The 22,457-nt window shown below is 39.2% G+C and overlaps 1 protein-coding gene across 3 annotated transcripts in view; it reads right to left on the reverse strand.

Annotated features, from left to right (window-relative positions):
- Positions 1-21,366, reverse strand: part of OGDHL (oxoglutarate dehydrogenase L) — a 54,441-nt gene extending 33,075 nt beyond the window's left edge. The window contains exons 1-6 of one of the 3 annotated variants that reach the window (XM_072339520.1): positions 21,237-21,366; positions 18,221-18,455; positions 12,153-12,332; positions 7,296-7,398; positions 4,266-4,381; positions 2,455-2,609 (exon numbers count right to left, since the gene is read on the reverse strand). In XM_072339520.1, the coding sequence (XP_072195621.1) occupies positions 2,455-2,609; positions 4,266-4,381; positions 7,296-7,398; positions 12,153-12,332; positions 18,221-18,427 (761 nt within the window). In that variant the 5' untranslated portion in view covers positions 18,428-18,455; positions 21,237-21,366. Of the gene's footprint in view, positions 1-2,454; positions 2,610-4,265; positions 4,382-7,295; positions 7,399-12,152; positions 12,333-18,220; positions 18,456-21,151 lie in introns of all 3 variants that reach the window. The other 2 variants (XM_072339521.1, XM_072339522.1) reach the window with 2 other exon arrangements.
- Positions 21,367-22,457: the final 1,091 nt, after the last annotated feature.

The raw sequence follows: 22,457 nt of genomic DNA on the forward strand, positions 1-22,457 counted from the left end.
TTTCCTAGAAAAGAAGTCTACTCTATGGATTGAAGAAGACAGAGAATCTGTATTTTCTGGAGATAACAGTTAAATGCTCAAAGCAAATAGCAGCAGAAAGCATGCCTATTTCAATAGCAGAGCTCTACAAACTGCCTGATGTAATGGCTGGTAACTTGCCAAGACCAAAGACACTGGAATTTCTGGCCCAACTGCATCTGGATAAAGACATCAATCCTTGGCAATTCTATGCTTTTTCATTCTTTAATGCATTTGGACCAGAGGCAGTGCAAGTGGTTAAAAAGTACCTTTCAACAAATACTGAAATGGTCATGTGTTATCAAGCGTGGAGATAAAAAAATACAAAGAGATGCAATGAATGGGCAATATTTGCAATGTCTGGGCTTATAACGCTGCCATAATCCATTAAGACATGGATTATTCCTCACTTAAAACATTGACATCTACATCTTCAAAATGAAATTGAGAAGAGAAATGAAGAGACTCTCCTTAGGTAAACACTGAATACCTCAGCTAAAACATGATGCCATAATTCTGAGGAAGTCAGTGGGGTCATGCCAGTTCATATGAACTGAAAGTGGGGTCCCTATGCAAATACCAAGCCTTATAGAGCAAACCAAAAAGCTTTCCTTCTCTTCGTAGCTGCAAGCCAATACTGAACTATTAGAAAGTTCATCATTTAAGTCAAGCTGTCAATAAGTGTGTAGAACTACAATACTTCAGTCACATTTTGCAAGGCCCCCTGTATGCTGTGAGTTTACAAGGGCAGGCAAGCTGCTGCTGCTGCTACGCACATCTCATGCTTAGCAAGGAGCATGTTTTATGTAAGACGACCACTGACAGAAGGGGAAATATAGAAAGACTCAACCCTGCACAGGTATAAGATGCCCAGACTACACAATCACTGTCCAGCACTGATATGTTGACTAATGCACACAGAAGCTTATATATCTACAGACACTGCTTTATGAGAGGAAGATCTTTTGTTCAATAAACTACACGTAATCATCACAAAGAACGAGAAAAATCCTGCTTTAAAATACAGTTTCAAGTACCTGAAGCATGCACTTAGAAGTAACGATTTTAATAACATCATCCCTAAGCAAATTGATGTAGCTTTACAAAGTCTCTTTACAAACTCTTCTCAAGAGCAAAATCAGTTGTTCACAAAACCAGATTCCCTTTTTTCATGTCCATTTTCAGACAAAACTCGCATGCTAGAGATAGCTGGAGAGAAACTTAAGTAGAACTTTTTTCTTCCATTTACATCAGAAAATTAATTTGGTAAAAGATGAACATTTGGCTGCTTCATGCCACCAGAAACTGCAGATTCTTCCACACTTTAAACAAACAACATAATTAAATAACAGCAAAAAATTTATTGCTTCTGGAGAAATGAAGATTATTTAGACTGAGAGCTTGATAAACAAACTTAAGCAAGTACAGTATTCACTTGACCAGTGACTAATTTCTGTTTAAATTTTCACTGGACAACCTTGTCACAAAACTGGCAAAGAAAATGCCTGGCAAACTATCTTCCAATGGATGCTTCATTTTTAAGTCTTTGAACAGAGCTACTTAATCAAAAAACGTGCCTTTAAATACTGCAAAATTCTTCTGTTTATCAAGGGAAATACAATGTGTTTCGAAACATACCAGCTAACATACACCTCATGCCTGGGAAGATAATCTAATTCAGATTCTGGAAATAAAACATTTCTATACAAACAGTCACAATGGCAGTAATCAACGAGATGCTTCCAGACATGCTTTCATATACTGCAGAGAACAAAACTCTTGCTGCCAGGTTGCGCATCAGTCCAGCACATTTCAGCGCACCTCAAAAGGCAGAGGGCAAAAACTGGACTTGAAATAACATCATGCCCTTCAAATCCAGTCCCATCTTGACACAGCTTTCCAGATAGACTGTTAGTATCCCAGTGAGTCAAACAAAGCTCGTGTCAACATTTCACTCATCTAAAAATTCTCTTAGAATTTACAGGTACTATGATTTCATTTGAGCACGTGCTACCAGAAAGATACACACATGGCAGAGTATCAGCATCCAAAATAGTTGTTATAGAATCTTTAGAGATGGAATGGACTTTATTACGACACCTGAATTTAGAAACAAGCTATGAATGTTCTGACATTGGTATCATCACTGAGAGATGATACTGCTGAGACATTTTTCCCTGCTATTTTTCCAACAGCTAATGCAAACACTGCCACATTCACCACTCAAGTCTGTGCAACTGTTAAAGATCCAGACCCTGATAAACCTCACAGTGCATGCTCTCCTTTGATAATGTAGCCAGGTTAACTACATACGCTTGCATTCCAGGATTCATTTCAACTCTTGGCCTCTACCCCACATTTACTGAGCCCACCATCTTCCAGTGTCAGTGTATGACAGCAGTCACAGAACAGTTTCCCAGCACCACCCCAGCATACCTCATTGAGCGCACCAGCCGTGCCAACAAAGTCCTTTTTTCCTCATTTGTAAACTTCATAACACCTGGTGTCTCAAACTTCTGCCGGATCCACTGGCACTGCTCCACATCATTGATGAACATAAATTCCAAGCCTATGTGTTGGCAGTAAGTATTCTAGGGCGTAAAAACACCAATACGGGAGGCTTTAGGAATTTGTGGGACATGAAAAAACAAGTAGAACTTAAAAATTGTACTTTCTTACACTTATGAAAGCCTTGTCTTCTCCCCTCTTCCCCTAGATTCTCCTCACACTAATCCTATGGGCAAATAAACGATTTTATTGAATGCAGTTTTTGCCTCATTAACTTGAAAGCTTTCTCTACAAAATAACACTTAATAGTTTCGTACTCAAAGATTCTCCATTGGATTACCAAAAGACTTTCCAAGTAGGGCAATATATCTGCCTTAAACTTACTGGCATATTTCACCTAACTCAAGGACTCCACTTCGGGACTTACATAGTCCTTTCCTATACACAACAGCCCAGATTCCAAATAAATCATTAAAACAAGTCCTGCCTTTTTTAAATGCCACCTGAAGTGATAAAGACAATGAAAAGATAATTAGGAAGCTTCATGCAAGTAATCTGATAGCTACAAAGGATGGAAATCCAAAAACAAATCCAAGCAGCTGAGAGCAGAGACAGAAATGAAAAGCAAAAACTACGCTGACACTTCCACAATTTTAGCATCTTGTTGTATTTATTTTCTTCTTCTTACCTCAAAATGAGTATTTTTACGAGAAAAATTATGTTCAAAATACAGTCAATAGAAATAAAACACTGTCAATTTGAACACATAGCATGTGCTCTCTAGTGCATCTAAAAAGTCATTTAATTCAGCTTCAATGGAAAAAAAAATAATAATCCAAAGCTCTGGTGAGAGGAAGGAAACTGGAGGGTTTTTTCTGCACTAGATAAGCTGCTGTAACAATGGGTCAGATGTGCAACCCAACATATCCTCTTACGCCTCAGCAGACTAAAACATAGAGTTCCTATATGCTCAGTATTTATTTTGCTTGCTCATAATTCAGTTCTGTATTTCACCCTTTTAAACCACACCTTCACCCTCAGCCCTATCTACTGCAGTGGATTTCATTACCATGCTACAGAAACCTCTACTATTTCAGCACTACAAAATCCTGAAAAAAAGCACAGTGAAGAACACTCCACACCTACTGGCTTAGTACTTTACAAATTCTCTACTAGATCTACTTATTATTATTATTATTTATTATCTTTGATGGCTTCACATAGCATGGCTCTATTATTGGTCAGAAAACAAAACTCATAGAAGAGAACTGGGGATAGAAGCAACAATCATCACCACCTAGAAACTACAGCTGAGCTTTCGTCAGTTTGGTAAGCAATCCTGTTTTTTAATCAAATGAAAGTCTCACTGAAGATAGGACACCAAGAGAAATCCCTGCACATACTAAGTATTGTTTGCAAGTGCTTTATCTGTGATAGCAAATAAACACAAGTTAACAAGGTTCTATTTGTTTCAATCCATGTAAGTTCTTTTTTGCAAAACTATGGCCTGAATTTGTATTCTACGTGTTCCTTTTTAATACTTTTAAATCTACATATTTCAGATGAAACTAATGGAGCTACCATCTGTAAAAGCAGTACAGGGGGTATTTTTTCTGCCATCTGAATTCTATGTATGCTGTATTAATAAATGACAACTAAGTTCTCTGTGACTTACAATCGGAAATAGTTCATTTCTGCAGGGATGAAAACAAGTCACAAATCAAAGATGTCATACTGACCTCCAGCCGTCTGATGATCTCTCGTAAAGAAAGACTGTTCTCGTTTCCTCCTATGAAGGTGGTTGTAGGTAGCTGAAAGACTTTGTCCAAATCTGATTCATGCAAGCCGTAAAACCCTAAAACATGTGTTATCAATTTGCAAAGCATAGTGTAAGGCAAAAAGGAAACCAGAATTGTTTTTCAGAAACTGAAGTTTAATAAAGAAATGCTGAGAAAGATTAAGAATTGAAAAAGTGAATATTTTGAAGGTATTCCTTGTCATAATGCACTTTACTCTGTATTTTATAATTTATTAATTTTAATTAAATTAATTTTAATTTAATTTTGTATTTTATAGTTTATTAATTTTTACTCTTTATTTTATATTTTATAATGCACTTTACTCTGTACACAAGAAATGTGTTCATTAAATAGTTACAGTTTGACTGAGAGTTACAAACCATTCTTTCTGAAACACTCTTTAATTTTATCATGTAAACACTGCCATTGACTCATTGATGCACCGTACTGTATTTTGTACTTCACTGTTAAGTGAAATGACTAATTGTCATGATTAGGAAGTGTTCCTTGTGTGGAAAAAACCACAGCAACAACAACAAACCAAACCAAAAAGAACAAGCTTTCACAGACAGAACCAGTTAACCAGATAGTTAAATGCCTACCAGATTGATTTATCCTATATTAACAACTACAATAGCAGAACACATTCAATGCAACTCTGCCCAAACACTCAGGTAGAATTATCAAGGTATTTCTTCCCCAGCCTTTTCATGGGGAAGTCAGTTTCACAGAACACCGAAATGACCTGTACAGCACTATTTCCAAAGCAGCTTATAAAGCAGATTATCCCTCTAAAATAAAGTGTTGTTCAAGCATATCATCTCATCTTGATTTAGAGCTATACAAAATCCATGGTTGAGAATACAATTAAAGAAAATATTTAACCATCGTGCAGTTTCAAAGGCCAAAATACAGCACAGGCAAGACTGGCATCAGTGCAAGTTAAAGACTCTGTGAGACAATGTTTAATCTTGTCTTGTTAATGAAAAAATACATACAATCTTCAAATCTTTATTTTTAATCTGGAAAAGTTGCAGGCATCTGCTTAAACACTGATCTAAAATCCAGCACACGGCTCCCAAATCCTCACATAACAGTGCTGTGTTCTCAGTTAATTTTTATATTATAAAAGAAAGTTAATTAAATAACTACAGAAGTTTAGAGCTAGAAACAAGCAAAGGACTGTGCTGCAAGACTTTTACTATCCAGCACTTGCAGTAATTGTGTTTTGAAGTTAATACAATAGATTGTAAAATCTAATTTTGCTTTTTCATAACACCAAAAAAGAGGTGGGGGGAGGGAGGTGAACAGTTCCTCTGGAAACAAAGTAGTGCTACCATTCTATATTCTTTTCCTTTGCCATCTGCCAGACTTCACAGACTCTTCATCCTTAGTCATAAAAAGACACAGAACATTCACAGGCACACATAGAACACCTGTGCTTTGTACTGCAGCACTGCATATTTACACGCATCACTTCATATTTAAAGAGCCATAACCTTAGTGAAATTGAAGATTTCCTTGGTGCGATTCCAGAACTTGAATGTGCATTTTAAAAGCATCTCCCAGAAGAAACTTCCTACCACAAAGTTGTGACAAGGAAAATGCAGAGGAAAACAAAACATTAAAACACCTTCTGTACTATCTGAGGCTGTTCTTATGCTCTCTGCCTCAAACACTCAAGGATTCCTGTGGCAGACAACATTTAAGATCATTTCTAACCCAGTCTTTGGAATGGAACTTTCAGCTCCGTTACTAAGCTCTCAGACACATCCTTCCCATCTCATTCAGAGTCCTATCTGTCCAATCACTGCACTAAACTACCTGTAAAATTTTAAGAAACCCGTACTGACATTGCAACAATCATTTATGACCTGAACAAATTATCCATTTTATCCATTTTATTTTTTAGTAGGTACTTCTCTTTAAGGCTGACAAATTTCACAGCGAACCTTAATTTGTGTAAGCACTGCTCTACTTACAGACTTCAACACTCCACTGCTTTTGAATGATCAAGGATCAGAACAGCTTCTTTTTGTGCCACCAGAAACCAAAAAAATGGAGACGAAGCAGCACCAGGTGAACTTACAGTAAAACTAAGCAGAACGTGTTTTATCTGCTACTTGCACTACGTTTTAGTCCAAAAAGCTTCCCTATGTATCAAAGAAAAATTGATTCACTGTTCTCATCAGGCAGAATACACCGCCTTTTAAACAAACCAGGAACGATTGAAGAGTAGAGAAAAATCCATCAGATGTTTCTCTATTCAAGTACAGCAGGAATAAAGAAATCAGTCGGTACTACTTCCTGAAGACATGCCCTCTTAACAAGCAGAAACCCTCACCCTTACCAACCCTCGCAAAAGGAGATACTTGTTTATTATATTCTTCCAGCAAACTAAAATAATCATTGTGTGAATACATTCAGTTCCCAAGCTTTCTTTTGATAATTTCAGATTTCGCTTCTTCAAGTGTAACAGAAAGGATAAATACCAGAGGCTAGTATCCAACTTAGCTATGAAATTCCTGCCACATTCCCCTATCCACCATTCTGCTTATTGCTTGTTTTGACTGGTGACATCTGAAGTTTAATCAGGATTAAAAAAAGGGATCAAGCACAAAGGCACAACAGTGATTTAGATCACCAGAAACTTGGTCTGATGCACTGATTAGGAATAATTTCCAGTGTTAAAAATTGTAAGAATTTATATCTTTATTTTACTTTATATTTGTAACCATTACCCACCAGAAAGTGAACTCACAGCAACCTTAGCAGTGACCTCAGCAAAGAAATTCTATCTTTGTGAAGTTTGAATCTCGTTACACAGACTCAAATATGTAACTATTTTGTGATACCATCAAGCAAAAAAGTTACAAGCTTTCCTGAAATGTCTTATTCAATCACCTCAGCCTAAGGAGATAAAAGAAGACAAGTAACCATTGCAAGTAACAAGGTACGCTGTGTACTCACCGAGTTTATCGATTGTAGTGATTAAGTCAGATGGAACAAACGAATCCAGGTCTGCATCCAGAATCCCAAGAGGATCCAGCTGAGCCACATGATGGCCACGGATCTGAAAACAGAAAGTGACAGAAAAACAAAATCACACTAATTAAAGTCAGACAAAGGGAATAAGTCACTGCTACCTCTCCTAAGCTCATAGAAAAGCCATGAAGTCAAAACAAGCAAACACTGCTAAGTCAAGAGAGCGTCAGATTTGCAAAGTTTGCCCCTATTGAACTAGTATTAGGCATCATTAATATCTCCAGATAGGTACATTATCCCTATTAGTAACTGCTGACTACACATTAGAATGCAAGGTTTATTTTGTTTGGCTTAAAACTTGAAGTAGAATTACACAGAAGTCTAAATAAAGAAAACTGATAGAGATGGTAAAATCTGAACCCCTGCATAAAAAGTTCAGAAAAATATTTATATCATTTTCCTATTCCAGTTACTTTGTATTTTCACCCGAATCTTCTTTTCAGCAGATGCAGAACACCAAAATATGGTATTAATGACCTTCAAAAAATAGATTGATGAAAAATAAATTTATATCAGGAGTGAAAAGATCAGCCTCCATGAGCCCTGCTCCACATCACAGAGCAATCCCTACTCTCATTTGAGAAACTTGGGAAATTCAGTCTATGATGTGAATGATACTGAAGATACTAAAGAACACCCAAGAAGTGGGGAGTTTAGTCAGCTTTCAGTTATCAGGACTGCTGCTGTCAACACACACCACAAGTTGCTATAGATTAGTGCCTTACGTTAACACACAACAATACTGCAGAAGAAAAAACTAATTAATTCATTAGAGACACACACCAATGCTTTGTTTTCTTTTCACACTACCTCTGTTATGCAGGAGACTCCAACAAATTATCTCATTAAAAGCTTTTAATTGATGAATATATGACTACTTTCTCCTTACTACTTTCCAGGGAGATATTCAGATCACACAAGTAGAATTAATTCACACCGCTAGCATCTTAATTGCTTCTTTATATTAATAAACAGCAATGTTAATAATTTACATCACAGAGTAATAGAGAGGGATTGCAGTGTGGCTCATTTATAAGGAGTGACTTACAAAAATGCTATTCAAGCCTTCTGTATTTGCTGAAGATTTCACAACAAAATCCATTCCACTCATAAACTAACAAACAGAAATAAGGCATCTTTTTTAGAACCACCAGCCCTGCAAATTCAGTCTGGCCTCTGAGACTCTTTGCATCCCATGAATCACGAGTAATAAAGCTCTGACAGGCAAAATGATGCCCACGGCAACATCTGTGCCACTTCATTGTTTACAGCAGCACAAAGTCTATCTGACTGGAACTAAGCAAACAATTCTGTCTCCAGCGTCATCAACAGGAAAGAATTCACCTCCCTAAGCTACATCTGCTCTGCAGTATTAGCTGGAAGATTATTAGTAAGAATGCCAAAACCCATAAGAGCAAATCAGTAAAGTGCTGTGCCATATTACATGCCAGAAGCAGCTTGGTCTTTAACTAAAACACAGTACGCAACACCCACTGTGCCCGGTTTTCACAAGAGATAGAGAGGGTAAGAGTGAAGGAGAGGGTAAAGGATGAGCGAGCACAAAATTACAAGCAAACGTGAAAAAAGAGAGTGAGCACACATGAGCAAACACATGCAAACAAGCAAGAAAGCAAGCAAGGTAGATCTTTCAGCTCAATCAGATGAGATAAAACAGTCTTTAAGTGCTCCATTTCCAAGCTTAGCAAATCTGTCTTCTACCGAATCACACAGTTCTTTAATCTGGAAAATATACACATCTTCTCAAGTCAAAAGAATTCACACAAGTGACTCCTGGTTATTAAAAGGTAACATTAAGGGCTAAATCCTGATTCTCTTGAGATCATGAGACATTTCACACTAAGAGTTCGTATAAAAGACCTCTTAAATAACCTAGCAGTTACTGCTGAGGACGGCATATCCTGTAAGTGTGGCTTGTAGATTGTTCCCTGACAGACACCCCGTAGCACAATCAATTTCATGCATCTTGTTGGACTGAACAAAACTAGGTGAAACAGGCAAACAGAAATGACTGATCGTTGTCAATGTCTCTACTAAATAATATTGTATTAGTATTACGTCTAACGGGCAATTAGCAAAGCATCACAAAGCCATCCAGCTAAAAATATATATTGTTACACGCAATAACTGTGACCATCAAATGAAATTTACAGTATTTCTGTACTACACTTGGACTTATCATTTGTAGATTTGCAATTTGCAGCTTGTGGAAAAGAAGTTTCATTATTTTTCTTGTTTTAAAGCAGGATAATTTAGAGACTGGGTATTTCTACTCTCCTTTGCAGATCCTTGAACATGCAAACAAATGCATTTCTAATGTGAATGAAAAACAGCTAGTGGAGATCGAGGCATGACAAGAACAAAAATTAAGGATGCCTCGCAAATGAAGTCAACATTCTGCAAGCCATCTAAATGGCTAGTGCATCAAGGGCAATCTTCCTGAAGCATTTCACTGTTGTTGAGAAGAATGTTCTTTTTTCTTCAACCTAACAAAAGTCATACTTTTCTTTTTCAGTTCAACACTTCTCAAATCAAAGTGTTTGCCTCCTATTACAGAGGCTTTGGATACACCATCCTCCACACCTCCAGAAGGCTTTCTGCAGTAACCACAGCATTAAACTCTGCTCAAAAACAAACAAAAACAAAAGGAAACAAAGTCAAATGGATAAGGCTACTCCTGTACTTTTTGTAGTATCTTATAAGAAAAGAAACAAACTAAGAAAATTTATCCCTTGTCTGTCATGAACTGCCATACTATGTGATCTACCAAGTTCTACAAGACTAACTAGTTTTATCCCGTGTCATTTTATGAAAACACTGTTTAAGAACATAGTTATTTTCAACATGAGCTCATTTGCTGCATCCTAATCACGTAACATTTAGCAGAGGTGCTAATATTTATATACTCATTGAGCTGGTTTCATTTGTTAGGAGTTAAACGATATTGAAGAGACACACTCAGTGTCAGAAGAGACAAACTCAGAGGAACCAAGCCAAAACACTGAGTCAGCGCTGGTGGGTGGAGACAGGATGCCAAAAGGGATGATTCTGTGTTAATGCCTACTTGAATTTTTCAAATATATGCTCCAAATATCAAACAAAAATCCATGACTATTATGCACTGGTATAGAACTTTAAACCCCACGCCCAATTCAGCTTCAAATTAAAATACAATTGTCGTTACTTGTATCAAAACAGTTGCTTTTTTTTCCATGGACATCTCACTAAATCACAATGCACCAAAGCAGGGGTCAGAAACATCATTCTGACACAGATTCCAAATAAACAATAATTAAATAAAAGAGGAGCCAAGATATACAACTTAAAATCATTTTGATGTCTGCGTTCATTTTTGTTAAGCACATACTTTCTATTGGAAATCCTTTCATTGTGTTCGATGCTTTGCATTAGAAAAGCAATAGATTAGCTGCCTTTCCAGAAGACCTGCTCAACAGACCACAAAGCAGTTCACCACAAAAACCATAAAACAGTGACAGGTCTGAGAAATGAAAATTCTGTATCTTTCTCAATTTCATTTCATTATCAGGCAAAGGAAGGTCACAAATTGATCTAATCCCTTCAACGCTGAATTTAGAGGGTATTAAATACCTTTTAAAAACAGGCAGTTGCCTTAGGTAATCCCCTCTCCTTGTTTGTCACAGACACATGGGTTCCTGCCATTTATAAAGACATTTCTATTCCATCACTTCAGTCAGATAACACATGCTTTTAAACTAAGGAAACAGAACAGCAATCCCTGAATGAGTTTCAAGCAAGCGTTATCGAAAAAGCTTAACGTTCCCTAACTTTTTCCAATTCTTCAACAAAATTATATTGCAAGCAGAAGTTAATAGGCTGAAGGAGTTGTTTATCACAGAGATACTTCAAAGTAAGCTCTGTATTTTCTCTGCATTCTCAAGCCTTTCTACTCCCTTAGAATATTTCTCCAAAAATTGGATTAACAGGATTCATATCTGAATCAACGGTGACAAGGCAACAGATATAGAAGAGTAAGTTTTCACACGGTTTTTAAGCCCTTAATGAAATTAAGATACTAAACACAAGACCAAATAGAAATACTTAAACTTGTTGTAGACTTAGCAAACGTGTAACCAAAACTGCTGCGTCACGTCCAAAGTACTTTTTTCTTTTAGAGGAAAAAGGAAATTACGCTACTTCTTAATTTAATAAAAGGGTTAAAAAAAAAAAAATCAGAGTGTGAAATAAAGTCAATATTGATGAATAGCTTCTCTAAAAGAAATTCATCAAAGCTGACCTAAACTCAGTACTTCAAGCCTGCCAAAATTCAGTCTCTGCTTCATTTGTTATTTCTCCTCTCTTTTTCCCTACAAATAATCCTGCTCATATAAAAAAACCTCAACATTCACACTAGATGCGTGAGAAGGTAAGGCATGTCCTCCTGTCTTACAGAAGACTGAAGTATTTAGAACTGTAGCAGCTTCCAGCTCAAGAAAGACTTGAATTGTGGAAAGTTTTGTTGCTGAAGAGTGAGAAAAGTCCTTATTTTATTGCACACATCTGAGCATCTGTACTGCTCTACTCCCTTTTCAAAAGATGCAAAATTAGCTCAGGTAATTATTACTTAGCATTCCAATTTGGTCAAGTAACTAACTCAGTTGTAAAGAAAAAAAAAATCTTAAAAGGCAGATAATGAGATGAGAATTAAAACAAAAACATTAAAAGGAAGGAAAAGGATGGTCACAAAGGAATGAACTTCTCACCCTTTCCCCACAGTACACTTACTTGGTACGCTCTTATCAAAGACTGCACAGCAAGATGATCTTCAACAAGTTTTTCAGCTTTCCCTGGAGTTTGGGCCAGGCCATGGCTCTGAAGAAATGATGCTTTTCTTTCCAACTGGTCTGGTAGATGAGGATCACACGTTTGGCCAGCATTCGCAGTACGGAAAAACAAATCCCAGGACTGGACAGAGAAGAAAGAAAATTCTTTACCTTAGGTGAACGCTTCAATCAAAAGTAGCAACTTCAAGCTGCACATTGTATCTCACTGCACAACAGTATTAAGTACAACTAACAGCAACAAAAGAGCATATTCAGTGCAGGATAAAAGCTCTATCATTTCTGTCTCTGTAACATCATAAGCAATGATATATAGAAGACACCAGAATATACCAAGATGGAAGGGTGCCAGAAGGGTCATTAAGTCCAGTATATATTTATAGGTATATGCATATATGTTCCACACCTTTGCAGCATCCCCATGTTTTCATTTACATGGAAGCCTTCTTATCTGTCTTCTTAGAATAAGCTTATTCAGTGGAAAACTCCAGCACTTACAAGCACCCTGATACATTATTCATTCAAACAGCTCTTTTTAATGGCAAAGTTGATTCACACAACAAGTAACAGGTATAATACCCCGCTGTTAATAAAGAGTTATCAAGCCTTGAAAACTGAAAACCTAAATAATTGAAATGAATCCATTCCTTTAGTTATGCTTAAGTAGTTTGTGATACTTAAGACAGTGAATAAGTTGACTCAGTCCTTAAGAACTTTTCTTAAAGAAACCATACAAAAGCAACTACAGCTCTGCTGAGTGAGGCTTTTGGTTAAAGATCCCTTCCTTGCTAGCTCAGGACACCTTACTATGAAAGAAATCAAGGCTCTGGTTTCAGTTTCATGTGACAACTTCAGTAGAATAAACATTTCAGAAACAAAACAAAAAATCCTTTTATTTCCATCCATGCTTTTATATAACCTACTTACAGAATACACAAAGGAATGAAAATAATGCAATACCAGTTAGGCAACAAGAAAATATTTCTAAAGCTATTTTTTTCATGAATAAAGACAGTCTTTATACTGACATTTCTGCAGGCTCTAAAGCATTCAGGAACACTACAAGCAGGCCAACCTATGGGGGAAAAACGCTACTCAGTTTTCCAAGTTTAAGTTGCAGAAGGAAGGGGCAGCATTAATTGAACCTGTAAAGACGAACTCCTCCATGAACAAGAGCACAAAGCCAGAAAGAAACTCATTAAGGCACCTCACAAAAATGATAAACATATCTAATTATTCACTCATCTTTTATACAGGCTTGATGTAATACAGTCTCATTTGTACGTGCCTTATTAAATCAATACAGGCGGATCATATGTGGTGTTTAGTTTTAGGAAATAAGTCATGCTTACCATCTTTACTCTTCTTTGCTTGACACCTTACCTGTCACAATTAGATTAGAAGTCCGAATTTATATAACATCCTATAAATGGCCTTCAAGAGTCTATTAGTCCAACTATATTGCCTCTGGTATTCTGCCTATATATCTTACTTCATGTTAAGAACCATATTGTTATTCTACACCTACAGAGCACACAGCCTCAGAGAGTGCAGATCCCAGACCACAGTAAACCAATACAATATCTGTGAATTGAAAGTAAGGCTACTTAGACTGGAGGAATTATTTTGGCAATACAGTCATTAACTTTCATTATATAAGTTCCAAACACACATTTGGAATCATGACAAATCTGACACTTGGTATTCAGGCAAAGTTTTAATAAAGAATGTGTTTTGCTTATCTTAGGGTTCTTCTTTTCCCAGCAGCGATACCCGTATCTCTTTGTCACAGCACGGGACCACAGAAAAACTGAATATTAAACTAGTGGAATGCTGAGACACCTGCTAATAAAATCCAAGCAAATCTGCCCAACAAGCTACCGGGTCAAAACTAAACACAGGAGCCTTTCTGCGTGCAAATTCACAAATACAAATAAATACCTCCAAAATGCTTAAATATGAAGACACCGTCAGTTAGGAGAGAAGGAAGCTGCACTATTTCTTAGTGCATTTTTGAACTTATTGATTTGTTGAGCTGGTTTGACATTTAATCAGAGGGGAGGGAAAATACATCATTTGGCTACAGAAAATTAGTTTTTTCTAGACACACATCCATCAAAGCCTTTAAAAATTTCTGTAGTGCCTTTCAAGATTGATACCAGATTATAGTCCTCAAGTCTCGCGTATCAGTGCCAGTTTCTGGCAACAGCATTTACTAAGTGACTGAGAAGACTGAAGATAAACTTGGTCTCAAGGGTGTTATCTAAAGGTTCTCAACTAAATTAGCGATGTTCTGTAAAATAAGGTAGAACTTATAATAGAAGAACACATCTATGAAAAAAAAAAAAAAATCTAAAGTAGCACATAAGTGATACATGATATATTCTTCTACTTTTTTCTTTTTTCTGACAGCAAATCTCTACTGCAGTTAACCACTATTTTAATTTCTCAATTAATTCCACACAGTTTAAGTGATTAAGTGGCCATATTTTACTCATATAATAAACAGTATTACACTTGAGCAACTAAAACATCTGTTACCTTGCCAACGTTTTGGGTTGTTTTTTTTTTCCTAGTGACATAATATTTATCAACTGCACTAAAGAGAGTAAATCCTTAGAAAGATGCACACTGAGCATCACTACATAAAAAACAGTCAAACAGAGGAAAAAAACAACACCCTTTTTCCAAGTACACACAACAAAAAGGTGATTACGCGCTCAAGGTAGAGCAGCTGCATACAGGATAATATGAAAGACATTATGTACTCAACATCCAACCGTGCAATTTGTAATTAATCATGTGATAGTTATAACTGAGCCTTGTCAAGCTTCTGCTTTATGATCTATGGCTCTGACACCACAATTCAAGCAGAAATAATGATGCCTTTCTCAAAGCCCACTTCATTTTATTCTGATTGTTGTTTTGGCTATGGTAAGGATGGGAAAATTCAAAAGACAAGGAAGAGCAGGAAACCATCAGGAATGTATTTGTACAAGGAATAGAAGCTCTAATGAAATAAATATTAGCAAATAGATATGCATGGTATATAAAGAAAGGAGACATCATTAGGAATAAGAGGCTAAGGAAGCTGGGGCTGTTTAGTCTGGGGAAAAGGAGGCTGAGGGGAGACCTTATCGCCCTCTTCATGTACCTGAAAGGTGCTTACAGTGAGAGTGGGGCAGGTCTCTTCTCACTGGTGACAAGTGACAGGATGAGGGGAAATGGCCTCAAGTTGCGCCAGGGCAAGTTTAGGTTGGATATTAGGAAACACTTCTTTACAGAAAGGGTAGTTAGGTACTGGAATAGGCTCCCCAGGGAGATGGTTGAATCACCATCCCTGGATGTGTTTAAGAGCCGTTTGGATGTGGTGCTCAGGGATATGATTTAGCAGAGGGTTGTTAGAGTTAGGGTACTATGGTTAAGCTGCAGTTGGACTCGATGATCTTCAAGGTCTTTTCCAACCTGGGTAATTCTATGATTCTATAAGAATGTTTTAAATACATTTTCAAATAAACATACATGGCAGGACATACCTAATCAATTCTTTTTTGAGGGAGAAATCACTTGAGTAGCCTTGACTAACTGGAGTTTCTAAGTATAAGTAAATAATGTGATCTTAAAAGTCCAGGGGGGAAAAAAAAAGAATGAAAGAAAGAAGAAGAAAAAGCCTTTTCAGCTCATTAACAAAGAGAAACAGCACTGCTGATAAGAAGGAACTACCCATGAGGAAAAAAAAATGGGAGGAGAATGTAACATTTAAAAGCCTAGCACAAAGGTGTGTCTCTGAACAATGCAGGACATAATGGATAAATAATGAAATCACCATTTTCTGTAACAGAATGACAAAAACAGAAATTCACCTCATGCCATACAACTATGGCATGTATTTTCCTTATTTTTAGGAAAATAAAGTGACTGAAGTTCTCAGTATTTTCTTTTTTTCAGAGGCTCACCTCAGCAACTTCTGTCAATACGGGTAATTTTCAAGAAACCAAAAATGAAATTCACTGATGAACTAAAATTTAGAAATTATGTATGATTACAGCATTAATCTCCTCTCTCAATGGGAAAATAAACAAACAAACAAATAAATAAAAATACCACAATTATTTAAGCATGAACGTTCGTAAAGTAATGCTGTCAATCATTTACTTTTATACTCATAGACCAAGCAAACTCAGGTTACTCCAGTTCATTACTGCTGTCTATATTATGTACAATTAGCTGGAAAAATAATCCAGACATTTTTAAAACACAACCTTGCTCCCTAGATTGCACCCCACTCCACCAGCATAATTCCATTCCTCTGCCAATTTGTCCCTGCTGATTTATCTGTTGACATTCAACCTACAAACTGCAACATCTCATCAGGATCCATACTATTTGTGGGATAACTGCCAGATGAACTGGACAGACCCTCGGTAGGACTTTTAGCATCTCTGCCCATCCGCAAGCATCAAAATAGTAGAGAGAAGGGCTAGAACACCCACAACAACCTCCTAGGTCCTATGGGCTGCTTTTCTCGCTACGAGGGCGATAGGGCTAGAGAGGCTCCCGCTGCGCGGCCGTTTCAGCACCACAGACAGCTCCCGGGTTCGGCACTGCAATCGGCCACGCTGTAAAGGGTCTGAACAAGAAAGATCGTTCCCCCTAGTGAAAGGAGGTTGCTAGAAGTTGATGCAACTTAAATAGATATCTATATAAAGACACCACCAGATGCAGCACTTAGGAACGTGTTCATACGCACAGCATGCTCACAACGAAAGGGCTGATAACAAGCTCTATCACCAACACCAGGCGAAGGCCCCTCATACATTAAAATCAATAGACTCACACTACATACTGCCTTGCTCTACACTGGTTGCCGATGTAAGTGGCAGTGACAAGATGAAGAATCAAAGAGAAATGGCATGAGAGAAGGAGCCACCCCTGGAGAAGGTCTCTAACTGCAAGTTAAGGGACAAGACAAAAGTCCTGGCACCCGGCTGCTGTTTAAACAACAGCCAGACTTAAGACTCATTACTGTGCTTTTCATCTTCCAGCAGAAGATCATACTCAAGATTCAGAAAAAAACAAAGCAGTTCCAGAACTGCATACTGCAGTCCCTTTTTACCTCTCAACATGCATCACCTGCACACTACCTGTCCTGCAAATTCCTAGATAGATTATCAGACCAAAGCAACAAGTTCTAAGTGATATTTTGATGTATGTGCCTCAAGAATAAGGGAACACACAACCAATTTGGTAAAACGTTTCATACTGCTTCCTTCTGTAGCAAATGACTCATTTGCCTTAGAATTTATCTAACTTCTCATTTGCTTCTTAAGTTAATAATATACATGTATCATCGTAAGGGAGCCTTCCTTGTCAGCAGAAAGCTTATTAAACTAGAGTGAGTCTATGTATTTTGCCCATAAGACTGGATTTCAGCAACACAGTCTAAAGAAAAAAACCAAACAACCAACACATATCTGTAGCCTGGAGAGAGGCAATGGAAGAAGCTCTTTCCAAGATACTTCAGAAGGCTTTCCTTCAATATTGTTTTTAAGGTTAAGACTTGCACAGTTACCTGAAGGAACACTCATCCATCTTCTTCAGAAGCAAAATCATCAACATAAGCCACTGTACCCTCTGATATAAACTTATTATGACGAGCTAAAAAGTTAAAGGCATTGCATTTCTTTGCACTTTCTCAAGGTCTGATTCATTACTTCACAATCTGCTTTAACAACATTTATGTGGAAAAACGCTGAAGGTTTCTGAGTAGCTCGCTGCTTCTCAAATGGACTTCTCATTCTCCCAGCTCAGGTCACTGAGCTCACAGCTCCTCCATACCTTTGTTTTGCTGCAATATCACATCTTAGATCAATCAATATGTGGGAAATTAGTTTCACATTTTTCATTTCATACAAGATTTTTTTTCCTGTTTTTAACTTGCCTTATAAGAAGTCCAAAAAATCGATTCTACTCAACCTAATAGTATCATTTGCAGTTAAGTTTCTTACTCACCTTATGTACACTTTGAGGGTTTTCAAGCCACGCGTAATACATTTCCTCCACATAATTTGAATTACTTCCACTCAGGAATGGCTCCGAGGTTCCTGATGAGACATAGCGTTGGCCATGGGAGAACACCCTTCTGGTTACATCTGGCTTTTGCAGAGTTTTAATGCCATGCCACTTCACCATAGCTGCAAACAGCTTCAAATGACTCATGATTGTTTATTAAATGGGAGATCCAAGTCTATTAATAAGACAAAACAAACAAACAAACACAGAAAATGAATTACAGACACATTCAGTCTCATGGTGAAAAGCTTCTGGCTGGAGTATTCTTCAACAAAGCCCACACGTAGGCATAAATCACTGTCAGAAGAGATGCCACTCCATGGCCATCGGTACAGCTACACTTACAGCTGTGGAAGTGATGCTGATCTCTATCCCCCACACTGAGCAGCTCATGTCCCAGGTCCTGTAACTGGTAACATCGCCCTGGTTTCCAGAGCGAAAGCCATCACAACACCATTTGCACTGCTTGTCCCCTGAGCCCAAGGTCCCTGGGAATCAACAAGACTGCTAATCATTGACTTTAGAGGAGCTCTGGGCAACCATAACCGCAGTCACGCAGCTGAAGGAAGATGTGACCTCTTACAGAGCCAAACGGGGGTTAAGTTCAAGGCACAGTTTCAACCACAAGCACCGTGGCCGAAAAAAAATATATTTATATTATACCACATGTAATGATCCTGATGAAATAACTATATACTACTAACAATGAGCATTAGTTAACCCTTCATACTGACATATTCACTTGCCATTTCCCATTTCACAGATTCAAAGCTTGTTATGCCACTGACTTGCTCCTGTCTCAACACCTTGCCCATGACAACCGCATGAAGATGAACATTCTTAACACTAGTCTGGAATCAAACGAAGTCCCACAAAAGCTTACAGCAAATGAGAATACAGAGTTAAAAATAAACTGTCCCTACACAAAATTCTTTCTATAGGCATAATAGCACTAAAAGCACTATAGATACATAGCATAATTTCATAGAATTTAATAGGATTTCAAGTGTTACAAAGTAAGAATTGAGATATCAGCAGGATTTCCTATGTGTGCCCATCCTGCCTGCAATTATCCTTGTACACCTGACTCCACGTCAGTCTCATCCTCTACTACCAAACATCTGCACAGGTACCTCAGGGGGTGGGAGTCTGTTTCTGAAGAGTTACTTGCTCTCATTTAAAGTGTTTTGATGAGATCAAAAGGTATGAAATGAACATTTTCATCGTATTACAGCGACAAACTTCTTAAGCACGTGTAATTTCACATTCCTTCTTGCTAAAATGCCTGCCTGGAGATGTGTCTATGTCTTCTAGCACTCAGCAAAATAGCTTATAAGGGAGATTTGAAAATGGATACCAGTTCTGCATACAGCATTATTATATAATGGAAACAAAGAGTTTACTATAGGCACCGGTCACTTCCTCCAACTCCAATTTGAATTTCAAAACATGCTCGGAGCCACAGTCCAAATTTAACTATTAATACAGAATCTACCAAGACAGATACGCCACAGATAATTTCTGTGGAGGTACAAAAGTCACTGGTGAATAAAACAGTTATCACAGACCTTATTCCATGCATATCAGGGACCCCTGATATGTTCATAGACCAACCCAGCCCACCCAGCCTTGTGACTGCCAGTCAAAAATCAGCACACAGGACAGCATGCAGAAGCTGTTAGGACTGCTCCACTCTGCTATGTTTCCTAAATCAACTCTGAAATGGAAACAGTGATTGACAGGGTATCGTGCTGAGCGAGAAACAACCTACAGGAAGATATTAATTAAATCTCTACCAGAGGTCATAAATAAGAAAGAAGCAACGAACCAGATGAAGAAGAACCTGATATTTAATGCACCGAAGCACCTTCAGAACAGTGAAAGTAAATGAAAGCTGCATGAATTTCTCCAGTACAGTTCTGCAGTACTGTGTGTGTCTCAGGATGTGAGCCAGCTTTCACCTTGGCACTCGGAAGCCATGATGTAATGTCAAGGACAGCCTCATGAATTCTTCCAGACAGGTTTCTAGAGGGTATCAAACAACCAGCAAAACGCTTCCAGTAACAAGGCATTTGTTCTGCTTTCTTCTAGATTACATCAAACAAAGATGTTATGAAGACACATGAATCGATATTCTCCTGGTACCGCCAGCACCAGTGCTTAGCTTCCATAGACCTAAAGAGTGCTGATACCAATGCTAACAGATGTTCCTTAGCACCTGTCCCAATGCTTGTTCATCCACTACTGTGTTCACCTTCTCCTACATACTGCGTGCCACTCATTCTGAGAGCTCTTCTTTAGATAAATAAAAGAATTCTAATAGAACAAGGCTAGTAGTGGGGGGAAAAAAACGAAAATCATACACTCAAAAGCTTGCAGTGGATCACTGAGAACAGAGGCACATATGCTGCCATGCTACACAAAGATGCACAATTGTCCAACCAAGTAGGGCTGGAAGAAACTCACAGGCACATATTTATTATAGGGCAAGCCTTAGGCCGCGGGGGCACCTCCATGCAACTGATCTACCCGGTACAGAACCGCCCCTTCCCTTAAGGAAAGGACATGGTTGGCAGCAAGGAGACGTGCTTCGGGGCGATGAGTGTTCGAGAGCCCAGGCTGCCGGCACCTTCTGAGGCCTCAGGGCAGAAGGCCGGACGGCACAAGGGCGGCTCGCTCCCCTTCCATCCCCACAAGGACACGACAGGGCAGAGCCCCGTCCTCCCAGCTCCCCTTCACCGCGGCCCGGAGCCACCGGGGCTGCCGCGGGCCTGCGGTCCACCTGCCCCGGCTCCTGCCGCGGGAAGGCCGGGCTCCCCCTCGCCCCCACACCACCGCCCCTCGCGCCCGGCCCGCCCCCACAGGCCTCACCCCCTCTACGCCGCCCACCACCCGCGCTGTCAGACCTGGGGCCGCACTGAGGGAGCGCCGGGCCGGGCCGGGCCGGGCCCGTTACCTGCGTCACGTGAGGCTTGGCGCTGCGGCCGGTGAGCGCGCTGAGGTCACGGCGGGGCGGGGCGGCGGGGCGCTGTCCCAGCGCTGTGCACACCGGAGCGGCCGCCGCGCCCAGGCCACGCCCCCGGCCCCGCGGTCTCTCGGCGGCGCACCACCCCGGCGCCATTTTGGGCGGGTCGGAACCGTGTGGGATCAGAGCGCGATGTCGGGTTTTTGCTGGATAGCCGTGAATTCCGGACTCCTCAGCTCAAAAAGCAGAGCACTGCTGCAGAGTCCGGCTAGAAGAATGGGAATAGTTTGCCCAGCAAGGCAGTGCAGGCAGCACCGTACAGGGATGGGGCTGGCAGAAAAGGGGCTGCCAAGCTGCACAAGGGGGCTCATCAGCCCTGTGGTGAAAGATTGTTGGTTGCTGCAGCCACTAATTGAGTTTTAACCTTATTACGAGCAGACAGAAAACATCTTTAGAGCAGTCGTGCTATGCTGACTGAACATGAATTCAATTAAAAATAAAGGTGAAGACAAACAGACCTCCCTTCCATTTCAGAGGGAAACCCACATGTCAGAGGTGACCTTGAATACCATTGCAGTGAAAAGGCCCTGCAGTGGGCAATTGGCAGCTCCTTTGGTACAGTTCCAGTTGTAATTCTTCCATTCACAGTTCTAGCTGAACTCACCCATTTATGCATCCATTTGTTTGCTTATCCCTCCCTTTTATCCCCCTTTTTTAGTGGAATGGAAGACAGATAGGCAGTTTTCTGTTGTGTTGGAAGACACACCGCCTCACCGTGATTTGAGTTTACACTTACCTTTATTTTCTGCAGTAGGTCAGCTTTAATCTGACATGCTTTGCTGTTTGTTTGTCTCACGTCTTAACTCAGGCAGGAACGAGAAGAACTAGAACCAAAGCACACTTTAACAGAACTAGAACCAATTTCTTCTTGAAAATGGAACGTGTTGCCCTTTGGTTCTCTTGAACAGCGAGGAGCACGATTTGATTTGTCATTTCCCTACTGTCTAGCATTGTGTGACTGTAATGCCTTGCCTCTGTCCTTGCTTGGTTTGGTACATCGGTTTCCTTGCCGGACCAGCAACTACTCGCAATCAGCACTGAGGTTCCTGAGGTTAATTGCTTCACACAGCTCTCAATAACACAGCATGACTTCTCAGTAGGTTTGTTCCTTCAAAGGGTAATCTCATAGGAGGTGGTCTGGATGCAGGATTA

This window comes from Excalfactoria chinensis, chromosome 6 (genome assembly GCF_039878825.1).
Source record: "Excalfactoria chinensis isolate bCotChi1 chromosome 6, bCotChi1.hap2, whole genome shotgun sequence".
In the NCBI taxonomy this organism is placed as follows: domain Eukaryota; kingdom Metazoa; phylum Chordata; class Aves; order Galliformes; family Phasianidae; genus Excalfactoria; species Excalfactoria chinensis.